Source organism: Podarcis gaigeae (assembly GCF_964106915.1).
Source record: "Podarcis gaigeae genome assembly, chromosome: 1".
Lineage (NCBI taxonomy): Eukaryota > Metazoa > Chordata > Lepidosauria > Squamata > Lacertidae > Podarcis > Podarcis gaigeae.
Window position 1 is genome coordinate 123636583 of NC_139678.1, and position 19686 is coordinate 123656268.

The window sequence follows — 19686 nt, forward strand, 5'->3', positions numbered from 1 at the left end:
CGAACGCACTCAACTCGAAGCATATTTAACCCGAGGTATGACTGTACTTAAAAAAAAAATAATACTAATATTTTATTGAAAGAATTTCAGTTATATAGAAATAAAGTGATAAAGAGGGGGAAAGTTAGGTTAAAAAAAGAGCAGAGTTGTGTATAAGAAATATGTATATACAAAAATGCAATGTAATATTCTCCCATAGATTCTTATATAAATTGATACAGTGTTATTATCCTAATACATATGTAGATTTTAACAGCCTACTACATTCCAAGTGTTGTCACATTTATCCAAACAAAATCTACGTCTGTAAGCAGTCAGTTCATAAACTGCAAGTGTTGTCATCTTGTCCTTCCTATTCTGTCATTTACCCGGGACTAAGAGTTGTTGTGATGTCAAAATACAGCTAGGGAGCGAAGGTGGAATGCAACAAACGAACTTTAACAAGCTGCTTTTTTTGTCTGCAACTGAGGCCCACACAAAACCAACTTTTGGAGGAATGTGTGATACAATTGTTAGATGGCATGTCACGGTGACAAGTAAAAAAATATGCTGGATTAAATTTATTTCCCTCTTCTTTCCAAAACCTAAGCTTTAGCCCTCCATCACCTAACAACCTGAATTTGGCCTTAAAACTCTTGATATCTTGTAAAGAAAGAGGAGGAGCAGGAAGAAAGAGACAAATGTACTTGAGCTGCCTTTGCCGTAATGGAAGAAAAATTGGTTCACATACTGTTCTTGGGTTGCGGATGAATATTTTTGATCTTCCCAAGGAATATTCTTCTTCAGGGACTTCCAGCTCACTGAACAATACCTCTACACCAGCTCTACAACAGAAAACAAATGGAAGTGATTCTCTCTCTCAAAAGTAGCACCTCTTACACAGGCTGAGAATACAATAAGCATATTGTTAAAGGGAAAACTCTGCTTTAGCATAGGCACTTAAAAAAACAAAAGGCCAGTAATTTTACCTATTCTGTTTGCAAACACTTGCGCTTCAGATGTGAAAATGGTATACAAAATAACAAATGTCTGCTCTGATAAAGTCATTAAGGATTAGAAAGTTCCAGCCAGATTGTGAAATTGGCAAAGAAATGTTTTAAACAGAGGTACAGTGGTACCTTGGTACTCAAACGCCTTGATTCCCAAATGCCGAAAACCTGGCAGTAAGCGTTCTACTTTTCAAACATTTTTCGAAGCTGAACATCTGATGCGGTTGTCTGCTATTGTTTCCAGGGTGCCTGCACCAATCAGAAGCCGCACCCAGGTTTTCAAACATTTCAGAAGTCGAACAGACTTCTGGAACAGATTAAGTTTGGTGCTTTTGATTTTGCTATTTATTTTGCAGTTTTGTTTTCGAGGCTTTTTTTTGTTAATTTGTTTTTGTGACTGTGTGGAACCCAGTTCAGCTACTGATTGATTGATTGATTGATTGATTGATTCATTGATTGATTGATTGTGTGACTGGGGAAATGGACAGAAGCCCCCCCATCCAAACAATGACTATCATCAGTGCAGGTAAGGAAACAAAAAATAATTTCATTTTTTATCATCTACAATACTGTCTTATTTGTTTTATAGTATAGTACGTTGATTATTGCTTTCGTTTTATGGATCAATGGTCTCGATAGTAAAATTCATGTTAAATTGCTGTTTTAGGGGTTGTTTTTAAAAGCCTGGAACGGATTAATCCATTTTGCATTACTTTCTTTAGGAAAGCGCGCCTTGGTTTTGGAACGCTTTGGTTTTGGAACGGACTTCTGGAACCGATTAAGTTTGAGAACCAAGGTACCTTTTTATGAATTTGTAGTGGAAATGTCCTAAACCCCACCTCCCAAACTTATGTACAAATCGAACTTAAGCTCTCCAAACATATTTCACAGTTCTTGGCAATTTAAATGTAGCAAAATATTTATTTAATTTATAAAACATGCAGTTTGAAGCAAAATGGAGTGGAATTGTGGGGAAAACATATGAAAGAGACACGAACCCGAAATTGAAAGGTTAATCCATGTTTAATTTTAATTCGGGTTGCCACAAGACAAAATAAATCTGCAATTTAAAATAGGGAAGGTATGCAGATAAAAAGGTGAGAGGAGCTTTGATAGAAACAATACAGTGGTTCTTCAATCAATCCTTTTATGCCTTTTACTGAATATGATTTCCTTGGGATCGCATCTTCACGGGATAGTTTTGTAACTGGCTCTGTGCCGTACAGATGAGGTGCAAGATAATCTCAAGAATCAGGTGCAGAGGCCAGTTTTGCATACCTTCAACGCATATGAAGAACCTTTGTAGCAACATGCAAAATTATGGCACCATGTTTCGCTCCCTGAGAGCATTTTGAAATCCAGGAAGGGCAAAGAGCAGGGAAGTTAATAGGGTGTGGCTTAAGAGGTCAGATTTTTTTCTGGAAAGAGCATGCAATCCCATAGGCATGCTAAGCAATTGGTGCTGGGCCAAATAAACACCAATAAAAAGCTAAAGGACCCCTTGACAGTTACCGTATTTTCCGCTCTCTAAGAGGCACTTTTTCTCTCCTAAAAAGTAAGGGAAAATATGTGTGTGTCTTATGGAGCGAATGCAGGCTGCTCGGCTAAGCCAGAAGCCAGAACAGAGAGACGGAGCGCTGTGCAACGCTCCCTCTCGCTGTTCTAGCTTTGGGGTTAGCGGGGCAAAGCCTCTGCAGGGCAGCGGGGTGCCTTCATCCTGCTGCCCTGTGGAGACTTCACAGGCTGTCCCAGAAGCCTCTGCAGGGCACGGGATAAAGGCTCCCCATACCCTGTGAAGGTTTTGCGCAAAGCTAGACCAGCTATCCCAGCAGCTATCCCAGAAGCCAGAACAACAAGAGGCTATCCCAGAAGCCAGATCCTTCTTGCTGTTCTGGCTTCTGGGATTCAGAATTTATTTTTCTTGTTTCCTCCCCCCCCCCCCAAACTAAGTGCGTCCTATCGTCTGGTGTGTCCTATAGAGCGAAAAATACGGTAAGTCCAGTCGCGAACGACTGTGGGGTTGCGACACTCATCTTGATTTGCTGGCTGAGGGAGCCGGCGTTTGTCCGCAGACAGTTTTTCCAGGTCATGTGGCCAGCATGTCTAAGCTGTTTCTGGCGAAACCAGAGCAGGCCACGGAAACACCATTTATCTTCCTGCCAGAGCGGTACCTATTTATCTACTTGCACTTTGGCGTGCTTTCGAACTGCTAGGTTGGCAGGAGCAGGGACCGAGCAACGGGAGCTCACCCCGTCGTGGGGTTCGAACCACCAACCTTCTGATCGGCAAGCCCAAGGCTCAGTGGTTTACACCACAGTGCCACACCAATATACCGGCACCTGCACTAATTAGTTAGTGACTCTTACCTGGCAGGACCTCTCCAGTGTGGCCATGTCTGCTTACAAAGCATTTTATATCTTTCTAGACAAGGCTCGTAAGGTTGCCTGAATGCATATCCTGCCCTTCTGACACGAACATTTTCCAGCAGACCCAAATACCGGACCTGATGACAAACTAGAGCCTCGTTGAAGATATGTGCTGCTTTTTTGTCATTGGGCTTAATGCATCTGCATGAAAAAGAACATTCATTAAGATATTGCACAATAATTTCTGCTACACAAGCACAACTATTTATTTTCCACTCGGTTGGTTTAACATGCAATTGACTGCAATCATTTGCCCGTCTCAGACAGAAACAACAATAAATGACTAAAACAGGTAACATAATCTTCTCTCCCATTATGGATTAAATATAGAAGGCAATCACGCTTATCATATTCATCAGACAATGGAGCTTAAGACATTATAAACATTAACTTATGGTAATTCCAGAGACACTTGGCTCATTATTTTTCCAAATAGCTGCATATCGAATTGCAAGTGTCCCTATTTACTAATTAAATTTGTATCCTTCCCTTCCTGCCCTGGGGAGGAAGCCCTGGGGCTCAGAGCCTTTTACTGTCACAATCTTACTAGAATGCAAAATAGAACTACTTCATTCTACGCCCCGAAAAGGCATCCTGTTTTGCTTGTCACTTGATGACATGGATTTGATGTGTAAGCGTCTCTGTAACGTTCACTGCACCAGAGATATAAAACAAGGAGTCCTTTTGCTCTTCCACAGTTGTGCTGTCACTAGTCTATTAATTAGGTTCTAAATCTAATCATGTATATAAGGAAAAGTGATTTTTTTTAAACCTTCCTGGTTTGTAATTCTGTTCAAGCTTACAACCGCCTCCCTCAGAGTCTAATGGTGAAAATAGCATTGATTTTGGTGTTCTAACAATTGTTTGCCCCACAGTAGTGTTTATCTCCTTGAGTACTTTATCCCAAAGTCTTGCTAGATATGGGCACTTCCACCATAGATGAATGCATGTACCCCACTGACCCATAACCCTTCCAGCAGTCTGGGGACATCGTAGCCAGCATGTGTATGAATCTCATTATGCTTTCATATGATCTGTGGGTTTTTATGTATTCTCTCTGACATACGGGGAACCAGTCCCAGCACCTTCATTTTCCAGAAGCTATCCCGTTGATTAGGTAGAATTTCCACCCCTCTAACTCCCACTCAAATCACCCTACGGCTTTCCACCTTTGCTGCTGCAGAATATATATCGGAAATCAGGTCCCTCCGTTCATCCGCTGAACCCAAAACCAATGCCACAAACTGTGAGAGAGACTTTTAGTACCTTGCTCCCAAATCTCCCTGTTGGAAATAAAGTAACAGCTTGGATGGATATTAAGCCAGTTGAGTTCAACGCTGGCTAATCAATCTCTCAACTACTCGTCTGTAAATGGATAGGTGTTATACAGAAGCCTTAAGCTGGTACAGTCTCTCTCCTTTTCAGCCCCTGAAACTGTGTCTCTCTGTCTGCACTGTAGAAGGGTGAATGATTTAATATATCAGTACCAGGGGCACCTATTTGGGATTAATTTGGATTGCCATGCTTTCTAGACTGCAAAAAATTGCACCATGTGAACACATTACGAAGCTTTGCAATTGTATGGGAGTTTATTGGAAGGGAAAGGTTGTGCCTGCAGAGCGACTGTCTCTGATCCTGACCATCCCATGCCCAACAAGGCCTTGCCTTTATCACCCAGTATAAAATAAATTAAGTGACATTACTGACAAGCTTTTTTTTATATATATAAAAAAGTTAATATGGAATTCCTCATGCCATATGGATTGTCCTTCTGCATAGTAAATCACAACGCAGCCTGGCCCTTTCATTCTCAGAAAATAAATTTATTAATGGAAGCTTGCCATTTTCAAAGAACCTTTCCCGGAATTAAAAATGAGAAACACCTGAAACATAAATAACAGCTTGGGGAGGTTTGACATTTTTATTGCTATTCTGCCTAAAAGGGACAACTTTCAGCTTATCCAGCTTTTTGTTTCTTTCCTAATTCTTCTGAGCACTGAGCATAAGTTTAAGGCACAAAGTTTACTTAGATCTTTTGGAATCTGAACTCCCAGATCTCAAGAGTGATTTAACGTAAGGCGGGATCCCCATAGCACACTTGGCCTTGCAATTTGGGAGCCATGTTTACACTACAGGCTTCTCATAACAAACTTTTAACCTTGCAACCACCCCATACCATGCCAACTCCTTAATTATATCTGGTAAGACCTCTATCGGGTCTTACAGCATTATCACAATATCATTAGCAAATGAACTTAGATGTTCTCTGCCTTCTATGGTGTACCTTGTAACCGCATCATTCCCCTGCAATGTAAACGTTGAAGAGCTTGGGAGATAAAACAAATAGGGTAGTCCAGAGACACCCCTGTTTAATACGTGAAAAAAGTTCAAAGCAAACCCACCCCCCAATCATTGGTTTTCACTACTGCCCATTAAGTACTAAATAAGTTTTGTTATAGCACATGTAATTCCACCCCCAGATACAGTAATTTCAAAAAGTTTTAGAAAGACAAAAAGCCCATTCGAGTTGGTCAAATGCTTCATGTGGCTCCAGCATTTTCAGTAGCAATGAGTTACTGTTTTATTATGCTCATTACAAGGCCAGGGAACTGGATTCCTTGAAGGTTACCTGATGTAGTTGGGATTTTTGGTCTGCAAGTTCTTCATCAAGGTTGCCACGGAAGCCTTGAACTGCGAACCTGCTGTTGGGGGCCTCTTTAGGTTAATCTTGGCCGGGTTTCCTTCTGGGAAGAGTGCTTTAATGAGGGAGTGGTTGGCCCTCCACATGGCCTGGGACAGGTCGCGGTAAAGCAGGTCGTTGTTCTTGTCGACAAATCCTTCTACCTGATACATCACCTAACAATGCGAATCAAGAGTGTTTCAATGAACAAGAGATAATCAAACCAAGGGAGGGGGGAAAACAAAAGTCAAGAACAAATGGCTAATGCCTCCAAAATATTAATGCTGCATGCCAGAGGCACTGGGTCCCGCCCAACTTTGAGGGTGCCCAGTGCACACATGTGTTATCACATGGTGACAGGAAGCTACAAGTCCTGCCTCAGTCGTGGTTAGGCCCGGAGAGGCCCGTCACAATCGCAGGAAGGACTGACAGGGCCTGTCGCAGCAGCGAGTAGACATGGTGAGGCCCGTCGCAGGCTGCGAAATGTTGATGGCGTCAGGCCCCCTCCTTGAAAAATTCAGGGAGGAGGCTGCTCGGCCCCTTGGCCCCCCTAGATGGTTCCCCTGCTGCATGTTAAGTAAACTAAATTCACACAGACCACAAATTTCCCTTGCCTTAAGCCCTTTCCTGATCCCAGTTGTGTGCACCATAAATAAAAGAGAGAAGCTCGGTGTTCTGGCTTATCTCTTCATGACTGGGATGGCTGCAGTGGAAACATGAAGGAAGGCTGTATCTGTAGTATTTTCTGCATCTCTTTTTTTGGCTCAATATCTCGCCTTGGGGCATCTACGGCAAGCATGCTTTCAAGTTGTCCAAAGCTGGAATGTTATAAAAGGTAAAGGTAAAGGGACCCCTGACCATTAGGTCCAGTCGTGGCCGACTCTGGGGTTGCAGTGCTCATCTCGCTTTATTGGCCGAGGGAGCCGGCGTACAGCTTCCGGTCATGTGGCCAACATGGCTAAGCAACTTCTGGCGAACCAGAGCAGCGCACAAAAACGCTGTTTACCTTCCCGCCAGAGCGGTACCTATTTATCTACTTGGACTTTGACGTGCTTTCAAACTGCCTTCTGATTGGCAAGTCTAGGCTCTGTACACCATGCATTACCTTGCCAGCGTAATGCTGGATTCTGAAGCAACAGTGGGGCAGGGAAGTGTCGTTCAAGAAGCGTGAACATTTGCTCATCCTGCTCTCAAAGTGCTGGTGAGTGGCGCAGACCTGGTTCAACTTCTCTAAGAACGTGTCGTCCGTAACAGCTCCTGGCCGCAAGCATTCTTCATCCAGCATGGCTAGAATTCCATTCTGATTCTGTTGTGCAACAATAAGGTTCATTCCGTGTGAGATGGGCATAAATATTCTATGTATCCCTTAAGGTTCACAGTAAATTAATGCCAAACTAAAGCAGATAATTAGCAAGTCAAATTTCGAGTCAGAATGCAGAGTTGAAAGCCTGCGTGTACGTCTGCCATACGCAGTCCTTACCATGTTAAAAGGCATTTATTCAGATTAGATTAACTCGGTATGCTGAGCACATCTAAAACTTCTAACTAGGATTTACCTGGACATGTCCAAATTTTATTTATTTATTTAACAACATTTATATACAGCAGTGTCCAGAAAAAGGCTACATATTTCTCCAACTTTACCAGGGTGTTGTTTTATAACGTTGTAGAGTTGGAAGGGACCCCAAGGGTCATCTAGTCCAACCCCTTGCAATGCAGGAATCTTTCACCCAACATAGGTGTAATGGGATAAGGGGGCTGCTCGTGCGTAAGTGTTTAAGCCCTCAAAGCTTTGCCATCAGTTTCTAAACTCTCCCAGTCCGCGGAGCCATGGATGCATGGCTACCTCAATCGCTGGCAGAATCCGTCAGTGGGCACTTCCCGAATTTACGTCAACATAAGAGTTCCTTGACGAAAACTCTCCTTCTGGATTCTCTGCGTGACAGTTTCCTGCGCGGAGTAGGCGTCCCCAGTGGAGGTCCTGAGCCCTCCCCGCTGTTCTCACTGGAAGCATCTTGGAGCCATTCCTCCGACTGAGTTTCTGCAGGAACTCTCCCTCTCCCCCTGCTGGTTCCTTCCTCAGCATCCGAGGGTCTCCTAGCCTCCTTGAGCCCTTCCACCACCTGACTCTCCGATGGCAGTTCCCTGACAATAGGGCTCGAACCTGTTCATTACTTCCTAGGTACTTCCCCATTCGAATGATCAGGAGCTCACCAAGTTAGTGGCTAAATATCTCCATTTGGTTTTTTGTCGTCGAAATACATTGCAGACGTCTGATCTCCCTGGAGACCTAGAGATGTGACAATAGACTGCTCTGCCTCCTTTCTTTTAGCAAATCTTTTGTGCCACTGGGGAAGTGGTAATTCTGTATTGATTTGTTTTGGATGTTTGTATGTGATGCCAATAAAAGGTCTGATGATGATGATGATGATGTACTTCCCCATTCTTCAGGACTCCAGACACTGAGGCCCAAGAGATGTCACAAAATTCAAGATGGAATTTGCGCCCTTTTGCTTGGAGGAAACCCATAGCTGTCAACTTACAGATTTGAAAATAAGGGACCAGCAGCCTTGAAAATAAGGGACCAGCAGCCAAAATAAGGGACCTGCAGCCTCACCTGTTCCAGGCACTCCAGTCTTCCTGTCCTCCTGCAGTCTGGTCAAACTCATGCTGGTAGCTTTGAGAACACTGTCCAACCAACTTTGTAACCAGAGGTTCAACGGAATAGAATCTGAATCACATGCACCACAAGGCCTATACAGCCTCAACTTAAGATGGCTCCCCGGCCTGGCTTTGCACTACAAAGTTTGCAGCAGCACGTGCAACAAAATGGCGTCCAGCATTCAAAAACCTCCTCAGCTTGCATTAACTAGTCACACACACAGCATGCAAGCTCCACCCCCCCCCCCCAGTTGTTCTTAGACTTCTTATTGGGTGAGCAACACAGCCAAGCAACACAGTTGGAGCCTCCCTCCTCCCTGGCTGGCAGGGAGGGAGGGAAAGGAGCTGCTTCCTTTGAAATTTAAGGGACATAATTTAAGGGACATTTAAGGGGCATCTATCAATAAGGGACAGCAGCGGGACATGGTGCTGGAATAAGGGACTGTCCCTTCAAATAAGGGACACTTGACAGCTATGAGGAAACTCCTTCTAATGCCCTATTCCCCTGAGATCAGAGAGGAGTCGAAAGGTGCTTGGCAACTGCATCACTGAGAAGATGAATCTCTTCCTCCTCTTCCTGATGAGATGCGGAATAGGACAGTGTCTCTTAGCTGCAAATTTCTAAGTGTGTATCATTCACTGGTAGCACACCTATTCTTTTCCATTTTAAAATCCATGCCTTTTATTTCAACTGTTCCTTCTCAACTCCTTGCAATTTGAATTTCCGATACAAAGCTCAGCTATGATCCAAAGCGAGACAGTTGAAGGAAGACGCTGATCTCTCTGTCTCATTTTCTCTGTCTGGTGATGCTGGCTAAAGAACTGCTCCAGATTTCACTGTTGTCAAGGAACTAATGAGACTTAAAAGTGTGGGTAGTGAACAGGAGCTGCTGTCTGCAAGTACATGCTGTATTTGAAACATACACTGAAAAACGCAAAGTGTTCCATTTAGCATTCAAAAGAGAAATGTTATTTATTGGGAAAGGAAACCTTTTTTAAAAGCTTGCCACCTAATCCTCAAGAACAATGTTACTTTCACCTACTATTCTGTTGGGAGCAACCCAGTCAGGTGGGTGGAATACAAATAAAATAATAATAATAATAATAATAATAATAATTATTATTATTATTATTATTATTATTATTATTGCTGCAATACATGGGGCACTTTACGAGACATTGACATTGGACGATGTCTCCATCAGCCGGCTCCCCTTAATCGCCATCTACAGCAGCCAGCAACTTTTGGCTCCTCCACTCCTTAAAGTCTTTCCATTCTGGCTGGTCATTCTACAAACTCTGCAACTAAGAAACGGTTGCTGCACATTCTTTTTTCCTCCTCTTCTCCCAATCCCTTTTCCTTTTGTGCTGTGTCTTTTAGATTATAAACTTGAGGGAAGGGAATGATACTTGTAAGGCACTCAGAGAGAAGGGGTTTTTTGTTATTGTTTATAATGGGCAGGAGAAAAATGCTTTAAAAAATAATAATAATGAGTATTTTGCTCAATTCCACCCTTCAGAATGCTTTACTACAAGCTTCCAGATCTTAGACCCATCATCCCTGACTGTTGGCAATGCCAGCAGAGACTGATGGCACTGCAGTCGAAAAATCTCATCTGAAAGATACCAGGTTGGGGAAAGGTGGGCAAACGACACTATATACAGTGATAATTCCTTACTCATTAAAGCACTATGCCACAATACATTCTTCGGAACTAAACAAATCATTATCATTATTATTTAAATTTTTACAGCACCCTTCATCCGATGATCACAGGGAGGTTCACAATATAAAAACACAAAAAAATGCATACCATACATAGCTGTCAACTTTTCCCTTTTCTTGCGAGGAATCCTATTCGGAATAAGGGAATTTCCCTTAAAAAAGGGGAAACGTTGACAGCTATGATACCATAATAACACACAAAAACAATACCTCACCCCCAGTTTTAAATGCCATAGATGGTTAAAGTTAGCCAAAGGCCTGGGAGAAGAGGAAGGCTATTACTTGGCGCCTAAAGATATGTAATGAAGATGGCCGGCATCCCTCCCTGGGGAGAGCATTCCACAATCAGGGGGCCACCACAGAAAAGGCCTGTTCTTGTGTGACAGCCATCAAATCAAAAGAATGAGAACATTCCAGAAAATTTCATTTTTCTATAGTTATGACTTACATTTTCTATTAGGTCGCAAATTACAGCATTGTTGAAGTATTCAATGTGCGTCCACTCAATACCCTATAGAAACAAAACACAGAAATTGAAGAAGAAAACCATGGCAGGAAGGCACTTTGAAGGCACTCTGCTAAAATTTCACCCATTCCAACCAGAGCATATTTTAGTGAGCTAGGGGCTTGCCTTCTTTTATTCCTAGCACAATACCCCAGTTCCTCCGAGCCCTAATAAGGCCATTAAAGACAAGGAAACCTTAAGGATGTATGTGCTTTAATCACTTTTCACTTCCCAAGCCTTAAGCAGGCTTGACACCCACTTTTAAATTACAAGGAATTATGGGCTAGTGGGAAACCCCACAAGGCAGGCACCCAGAGCCAGGATCACACAAAGATGATAGTGACCACCAATATATGAATCTCCTTTGGCGAAAGTGAGCTGAACTATTATGATATGGAGTGGAGGTGGGGGGGTGGGTCTGCAGTTTTTAAAGGAAATGAAGGGCTGTATCCCCTTCTCCTCGTCACAGCAATTTGTGATCATCAGGACTTCAGCATTATGTCAAAACTTCAGAGGCTGCTAATATTGCTGGAGCAAGATGAGCGTCCTTGAACAGCTGCCAGGTTTGCTTTCCATTCCATTCCCCAATCTGTGTCAATTTCCCATGCACTTAACTGAAACAGAGCCAAAGCCCTTTTAGTGCAAAGCTTTGGGTCAATAATGTTTTTGTGCATCTTGGGAGCGTTTCTAAGGAAATTGACAATTTCATCTCAAGAACTGCTGGTGTGTTTTTCCCCTGCCTTCACCCTTCATCTTGAGACAGAGATGACAAGCTGAAATAACACAGTCAGCATAGGCTATGCAGCCCACTTTGGTGATGGTTAACCATTTTTGCAAATACAGTGGTACCTCAGATTACATAGGCTTCAGGTTACAGACTCCGCTAACCCAGAAATAGTACTTCGGGTTAGGAACTTTGCTACAGGATGAGAACAGAAATCATGCTCTGGTGGCACGGCAGCAGCAGAAGGCCCCATTAGCTAAAGTGGTGCTTCAGGTTAAGAACAGATTTCAGGCTAAGTACGGACCTCCGGAACAAATTAAGTACTTAACCCGAGGTACCACTGTACATCACAAACCAAATCCGAAGTGATGCTTAGCACCACCCAAGTGCATATGGCAATATAAATGCAGCTTTCCCCTCCCCAATATTTCTGAGGTTTTGTCTCTAATCTACTACTGTGCACGATTGTTGAAAAAGGTTTCAGTTGTGCAAACCAGTTACTGTTGTTGCTTTACATACAAAAGTGGCTAATCCATGGTTGTCCGAGGAAGATGTAACCCTGGGGGGCGAAGCTAAAAGTATAGCCCTTCTCCAAAGTAAATACAGTGGTACCTCGGGTTACAAACACCTCAGGTTACAAAAACTTCGGGGTTACAGACTCCGCTAACCAGGAAGTAGTACCTCGGTTTAAGAACTTTACCTCAGGATGAGAACAGAAATTGCACGGCGGCAGCAGCGGGAGGCCCCATTAGCTAAAGTGGTACTTCAGGTTAAGAACGGTTTCAGATTAAGAATGGACCTCCAAAACGAATAAAGTTCGTAACCAGAGGTACCACCATACAGCTATACCCTACAAGTAACTTGTGAACAGGGCTATAGGCTCATACACCAAAATCATTGTGTGGGCAAATGTCTGAAATTTAACTTCAGTACCTTCACTTGCCAATTTGCCATCAGAATTGTAGCATTAAATAAATGCAGCTACAAGATATTTAGATTAGTCCGTCTATAACATGTAAACGAAGGCGCTTATGACCTTGGGATTTTAGGCAAACAAGATTTGGAATGTGTTCGTTTCTAAAAAAAAAAAAAAATCTAGAAGAATTTAGTGTCTATATTCTATATCTGGAATATATTTATACAGTGGTACCTCAGGTTAAGTATTTAATTTGTTCCGGAGATCCGTACTTAACCTGAAACTGTTCTTAATCTGAAGCACCACTTTAGCTAATGGGGCCTCCTGCTGCTGCCATGCCGCCAGAGCACGATTTCTGTTCTTATCCTGAAACAAAGTTCTTAACCTGAAGCACTATTTCTGGGTTAGCAGAGTCTGTAACCTGAAGCGTATGTAACCTGAAGCGTATGTAACCTGAGGTACCACTGTATACAGAATATATGTACTAATACCTCAGCGACCATCCGCCTCGTCTGGCGTCCATTTCGGCAAATGTCCGCAGCAAACCTGGAAGTACCAGAACGGGTTACTTCCGGGTTTGCCGCTCGCACATGTGCAGAAGCGCAAACTGCTCCGCGCATGTGCGCAGATGCGGCACTTTGCCCTGCATCCTTTTCAGCTAGCGGCTGGGGCTCCAGAATGGATCCCGGTCGCAAAACAAGGTACCAGTGTATAAGCATAAATTTGACTTTGGTTACTGGATTCTAGTAGACTGTCTAAATATTGTGGAGAAGTGTAAGGAGCCTGGGGAAAGTCAGAAAGAAAAATGGGGAAGAAAATGCGGGTTAGTGTCAGTGCTATTTTTCTAGAAAAAGAGGTACCCTTGTTCTCTTATAATGACAATGGCACCCACCTTAAATCAGTGTCCTTTCAACTGCCTATCTGGTTTCAGGGCTACTACTAACGCCTCACAAACAGAACATCAACATGGTAGTTCTGTTTTGTACCTGACAAGGTCATCACAACCATCAAGGAAAAACATGTTAAAAGCTATTAAGGCAAAAAGCAACAAGGACAAGGATTGTAGGTGCACAGAGGCAGATAGGTAAACAAGGAAACAAATGGGTTTTACCTCTCGTATGTACTCTTCTTGCTCTTCCTTCAAGGTAAGCTCAATGAAGATCTGCTGCAGCTTCTCGTTGCAGTAGTTAATAATGAACTGTTCAAAACTGTTATCCTACAAAACAAAGATAGGAAAGAGTGACAATGGCGACACATGGAAGCCTGGCAGCATATTTTTCCAAAGATGAGCCCTATCCAAATCTCTGGCCTGCAAGCAGATTTTTGCAATGGGACTACCTTCTGGGATTTAATATGATACGCACCTATTCCATGCACGACAGGATTTATATATATGCCTGAAGACCATTTGCTAATCATGCTTCGTACTGGGTGCTTGGTTCAGGAGTACTACAGGTAGACGACTTGTCTCTTTTTACTCATCAGAAAGAAGTCAAAATTTCCCTTAAAAACAGCCTTCCCAAAAGAAGTTACAGGGCTAGAAATACACACAGATTCACAGCGTGTGAGCCCGTAATTATGTTAATGACTAAAGCCTTGTTCAGACAATCGTATCTCAGTTTAACAAGCAGTGACACGAGCCCCACAGCTCCTTTCTTTGCTGCATTAGCAAGCAAACCATGAGGTCTTCAGCTGACTATAGCTTCCTGTTTAATCTGAATCAGGAAAACTATGCGTATCAAGCACTGGACCAAGCCAGGATATTAAACTATGGTTTGAAGTGGATTTTTAAGATCCTGCCTTGCTTGACAGCTGGAAAACAAAGTTTCCCAGAAGGTTGAAATGATAAATCATTATTCATTAGAGGCTTCCTGGTTTAATTGCTGTTGGAAGGAGGGAGATGCATGCACAGGAAAAGGCTGGTTCATAACCCAGATTATTAAAATGAGGCGTGATCATCCAAACCAGCTATAAAACTTTTAATGCTTGCATGGGTCATTACTACATCTTCCAAGACAGGTGCTCAGACAAGACAAGTCACTATCACAAGCAGAAAATGGATGCTGTGATAGATGGGCCTTGGGCCTGATCCAGCAGCCTCTTCTTATGTTCTATTTTATGGTTCTACTTTATTTATTATGGTGTTGGAGGAGACTCTTGAGAGTCCCATGGACTGCAAGAAGATCAAACCTCTCCATTCTGAAGGAAATCAGCCCTGAGTGCTCACTGGAAGGACAGATCCTGAAGCTGAGACTCCAATACTTTGGCCACCTCATGAGAAGAGAAGACTCCCTGGAAAAGACCCTGATGTTGGGAAAGATGGAGGGCACAAAGAGAAGGGGACAGAGGAGGAGATGGTTGGACAGTGTTCTCAAAGCTACCAACGTGAGTCTGACCAAACTGCATGAGGCAGTGGAAGACAGGAGTGCCTTGCGTGCTCTGGTCCATGGGGTCACGAAGAGTCGGACATGACTAAATGACTAAACGGACAACTTTATTTATTGAATGGTCCTCTCTTTTTTATTTTGTAAACCGCTTTTTTAATATTTTTTGAGGTGACATAGCAGTATTTAAATATTTTCAAATATATAAATAAAAACAATAAAAACAAGAGCATCTGTTAGGCGTGTTTTCCAGGATAGAATGTATGCATATACCTACCTACCTACATATATATAATATAGTCTGCATCAAATGTTGTTCTTCCCTGAGGCTAATACTTGATGCCATCTGATGAAGTGGACACTAATCAATTAAAACTTATCTCATAATAACATTGTTTGGCCAAACTATACAGTCATACCTTCGAAGACAAATGGAATCCGTTCCAGAAGTCTGTTCGACTTCCAAAATATTCAAAAACCAAAGCACGGCTTCCAATTGGCTGCAGGAAGCTCCTGCAGCCAATCAGAAGCCATGGAAGCCCCATTGGACGTTCGGCTTCCAAAAATAGTTCGCAAACCAGAACAGTCACTTCCGGGTTTCGATCGTTTGGGAGCCAAAATGTTCGGGAGCTAAGCTGTTCCACTTCTGAGGTACGTGACATTATAATACAACCTCTCTCTTTCTCTCTCTCTCTCAGTATTACAAAGTAACCCCTAAAATCCAGCCTTTTTAATACAGTGGTGCCCCGCAAGACGAACACCTCGCAAGACGGAAAACCCGCTAGACGAAAGGGTTTTCCGTTTTGGAGGCGCTTCGCAAAACAAATTTCCCTATGGGCTTGCTTTGCAAGACGAAAATGTCTTTCGACTTCCTGCGGGGTTTTTTCCCTTTCCCCCCCCTTTTCCTAAGCCCTAAGCCGCTTATCAGCTGATCCGCTAAAAGCCGCTAATAGCGCTAATCCGCTAAGCTGTCAATGGGCTTGCTTTGCAAGACGAAAAAACCGCTATACGAAGAGCTTCACGGAACGGATTAATTTTGTCTTGCAAGGCACCACTGTATAAGGGTGATAGCCAGTATCTGAAGATAAGGATTTTTTTGTTTTGTTTTGTTTTTAAAAGGCAATAGAATGAGCTGGCTGGTTGGCTGACAATAATCAGGAGTGCAACAGTCTGGCAGGGCAGGGACGGGACGGGGTTGCAACTGTAGCAATGGGAGACTTCTTCCAAAAACAAACATCTGCTTCAGAGGATGGATTTACACTTAGGATGACAGCAAGGGAACAGAAAGACACACATCATAACAGCTGTGCATCACCACCTCACCTGAGATACCATGTGCAATAAAATAGAATCCTGCATGCTATATGAAAAGATGTAATTAACATCCTGTTTACCTTGGCCCTTAATTTAAGGCGCCACAATTCTCTCGTGTCACTTTTCAATTTGATTTTTCATATCATATTGATTTTGTATGGCAGTGGCTGCCTAGACTCCTCCACGGTAAGTTAAGAATTTTAAGGATGATTCATTTAAAGCCTTTGCCGTTGACTTTAATGGAAACAGGATTGATGCCTGAAACTACACTCCCACCCTCTTATAATTTATTTTATCCATGAGCAGCATATTATTCTCTCCTCATATATTAAAATTCACATTTGTCCTTGCTGAATTTCAGCATATTAATGTTAGATGTCAGCTCAGCAGAAGAATCTTGTATTTCGCTGTCTCATATTTCCGTCTACTCTACCTCCCTGCATTGCTAAGCCAATTTAAAAAAGGCAATATGGGTTGTAGGGACTATTTTTACGCCTCTTCCCTTCTGGCTGAAAAGGAGGGAAAATCGAGTTATGAAAAACATTTTGGATGGAAAAGTCACAGATAAGCCTGAATATAAGAAGCTGCAGTATACGTATTATATTCCTGGCATAATAGCCTTAGGCAGACACAAATTAACCTGACATCTCTCCTTGATCTGAAATGCACGGTTTGTTTTGCTTTCCATCTAGCTATAACCTTAACACTAAAAAAAATGCCATTCAAAGGGCACAGGAACAAATCGCCAGAATTCAGAATTTTGAGATTAAGTGTACACACATTGCTAATTCGCTATAAACTTTGGGCATTGCTTGTCCAATCTGATTTCTCATTGTGCATGATCTACAAGAGGAGGGACCTGGGCAAAATTAGCATTTTAGCCCTCTACAATATGAGTTATTACTACTTCCTTAAAATTTTAAATTTAAACATTTATATGCCACCTTTTTGTCAGAAACTCTTAGGAAGCTGAAGCAAAACCTAAAAACAGTGAGTCTTTTTCTGTGTGTATGATATGTGAGTGGAGGCCAGGGTTTTGGTCTGTACACTTGACATCTACCCTTATGAAGTTTACATGAAGAAAAATCAGTTTTATTTCCTCACAACTTTCCATGCCGATTGCTGATGGAGCTGTAGGCTTTTAAAAAAAATACTGAACCATATTTTATCTGGTTGTTCTTTTAGAGTTCTTATGTCTTGATATTTCAGGGTTAGTTTTAATGTTTTGCTATTGTTTCCAAGTTACCTATTTTTTCACTTTTTTGCACTGGTTGTACCTGCTTCTTGGTAGTCATTTTATTGTAGGCTGGCTTGAGAAACTTTGTTGAGAAGGCTGGTTCAAAACAGAATGAATGAATAATTCACTACATCTTGCTACAAAGCAATAAGATTATAGTCAAAGCAAAGTACCTCAAAAATTTCAAAGCCGTAGATGTCCAAAACGCCCATGACTTTCTTTCTTACTTTCATTTGTGCCTTAAGAAAACAAAAGTTATTTTCACATGTTTATTAAATTCAGCAAGGAGGCAGCATTGCTGCCTAATTAATTTTTTCTATGAAAATCATCATTATGACACAGAGGGAAAGCAGGGGTCAATTATATGAGTACATCTATTGTTTTCCTGCTAAACACTTTGCATTATTATGCCACAAACTGATGAGCATCTAGTTTAACTTGTCAGGCTTATTTGTTCTAAGTATATAGGATTTCAAAGAACACTACCTTAATGCTCTCATTGATTCTGGTCACAAGCCAGGAAAACAGTCTACTGTAAAGATTCTTTGCCAGTGCGTCCCGTGCGTAGTATGCCTAATTAAAGAAAGAAGGAAAAAAGACACACAAATATTAGAAACATTTGGGGTTGGCCCAAGACTTTTTCTGGCTCTGACACAGCGTAAGGAGGAGCAAATCCACACACACAAGTGTTGCCTGTCAAATTATGAATATAAACAAACAGGCGTGCTTTGCAGAAGTCATGATACGCAAGGGAATTTTCTAATAAATTGTTTTGACGTTGTCATTAAATCGTTATTACATCAATCTCCCACTCTGCTTCTGTAGGAAAGGCATAGGATTTTCAGGCTGTTTCCCATACAGGTAGCAACTAGTCCTTGATCAGCTTAGCTTTAGGAAGAAAGCTTCATCCTGTACCTTCAAGCTAAAGTCCATTTCCCATGCAGTACGTACCTTATCAGCAAAAATGTACCGTATTTTTCGCTCCATAAAGCGCACTTTTTTCCTCTTAAAAACTAAGGGGAAATGTCTGTGTGTCTTATTGAGCGAATGTGTGGTCCCTGGAGCTAAATTGCTGGAGTGCATTTCCGTGCGCTGCTCTGGTTCGCCAGAAGCGGCTTAGTCATGCTGGCCACATGACCCGGAAGCTGTACGCCGGCTCCCTCGGCCAATAAAGCGAGATGAGTGCCGCAACCCCCGAGTCGGTCACGACTGGACCTAATGGTCAAGGGACCCTTTACCTTTTTTAGAGGAAACAAAGTTTAGTGTGCAGTTAAAGAATGTAATCTAAGAACCAGAATGGGGGGACCAGAGGTCATGTTGAATCCAAGTACAAATTGTTACATACATCAAGCACCAACTATGGAATGAATGTTTGTTTGTTTTTGTTTTTGTTTTTGTTTTCTGTTGATCACTTATGTTACACAGTTTTAAAAACCAATAAAGCATAAAAAAGACATATGCAAAGTTTATCTTGACCATGTGGCCATGTGACTCCCATGTACTTGCCTCCAGTGTGAGATTGTGTGGTACAATCTCAACACGGCTGAGTAAAGGGGTGCCTTAAAAAATTGCAGAAACTCATGAAATTCAACTACAATGATCAATTCTGGAAAGCAAATGATAGCCCGTGATCCTAGTTAAAGATACAAGAGCCCACTTTGAGCTAGGAACTGGCACCCACAGTAAAGGTAAAGGTAAAGGTACCCCTGCCCGTACGGGCCAGTCTTGCCAGACTCTGGGGTTGTGCGCCCATCTCACTCAAGAGGCCAGGGGCCAGCGCTGTCCGGAGACACTTCCGGGTCACGTGGCCAGCGTGACATCGCGGCTCTGGCAGAGCCGCACACGGAAACGCCGTTTACCTTCCCGCTGGTAAGCGGTCCCTATTTATCTACTTGCACCCGGAGGTGCTTTCGAACTGCTAGGTTGGCAGGCGCTGGGACCGAGCAGCGGGAGCGCACCCCGCCGCAGGGATTCGAACCGCCGACCTTTCGATCGGCAAGTCCTAGGCGCTGAGGCTTTAGCCCACAGCGCCACCTGCGTCCCCCGGCACCCACAGTAGATATCCATATTTCCACAATGAAATAATAGGAAAATACAGATCCTTCAAGAGGGGCCACAGAAGTT

General features: G+C 42.6%; 1 protein-coding gene across 6 annotated transcripts in view; it reads right to left on the bottom strand.

Moving 5' to 3' along the window:
* The window catches only part of MYO1B (myosin IB), a 155173-nt gene that overhangs the window by 23894 nt on the left and 111593 nt on the right, over window positions 1-19686 (bottom strand). For all 6 annotated transcript variants that reach the window (XM_083705425.1, XM_083705428.1, XM_083705427.1 and 3 more), the window contains exons 12-19: window positions 18049-18135; window positions 17736-17801; window positions 13739-13843; window positions 10931-10993; window positions 7201-7401; window positions 6045-6271; window positions 3356-3556; window positions 731-824 (exon numbers count right to left, since the gene is read on the bottom strand). In XM_083705425.1, the coding sequence (XP_083561551.1) occupies window positions 731-824; window positions 3356-3556; window positions 6045-6271; window positions 7201-7401; window positions 10931-10993; window positions 13739-13843; window positions 17736-17801; window positions 18049-18135 (1044 nt within the window). The remainder of the gene's footprint in view (window positions 1-730; window positions 825-3355; window positions 3557-6044; window positions 6272-7200; window positions 7402-10930; window positions 10994-13738; window positions 13844-17735; window positions 17802-18048; window positions 18136-19686) is intronic.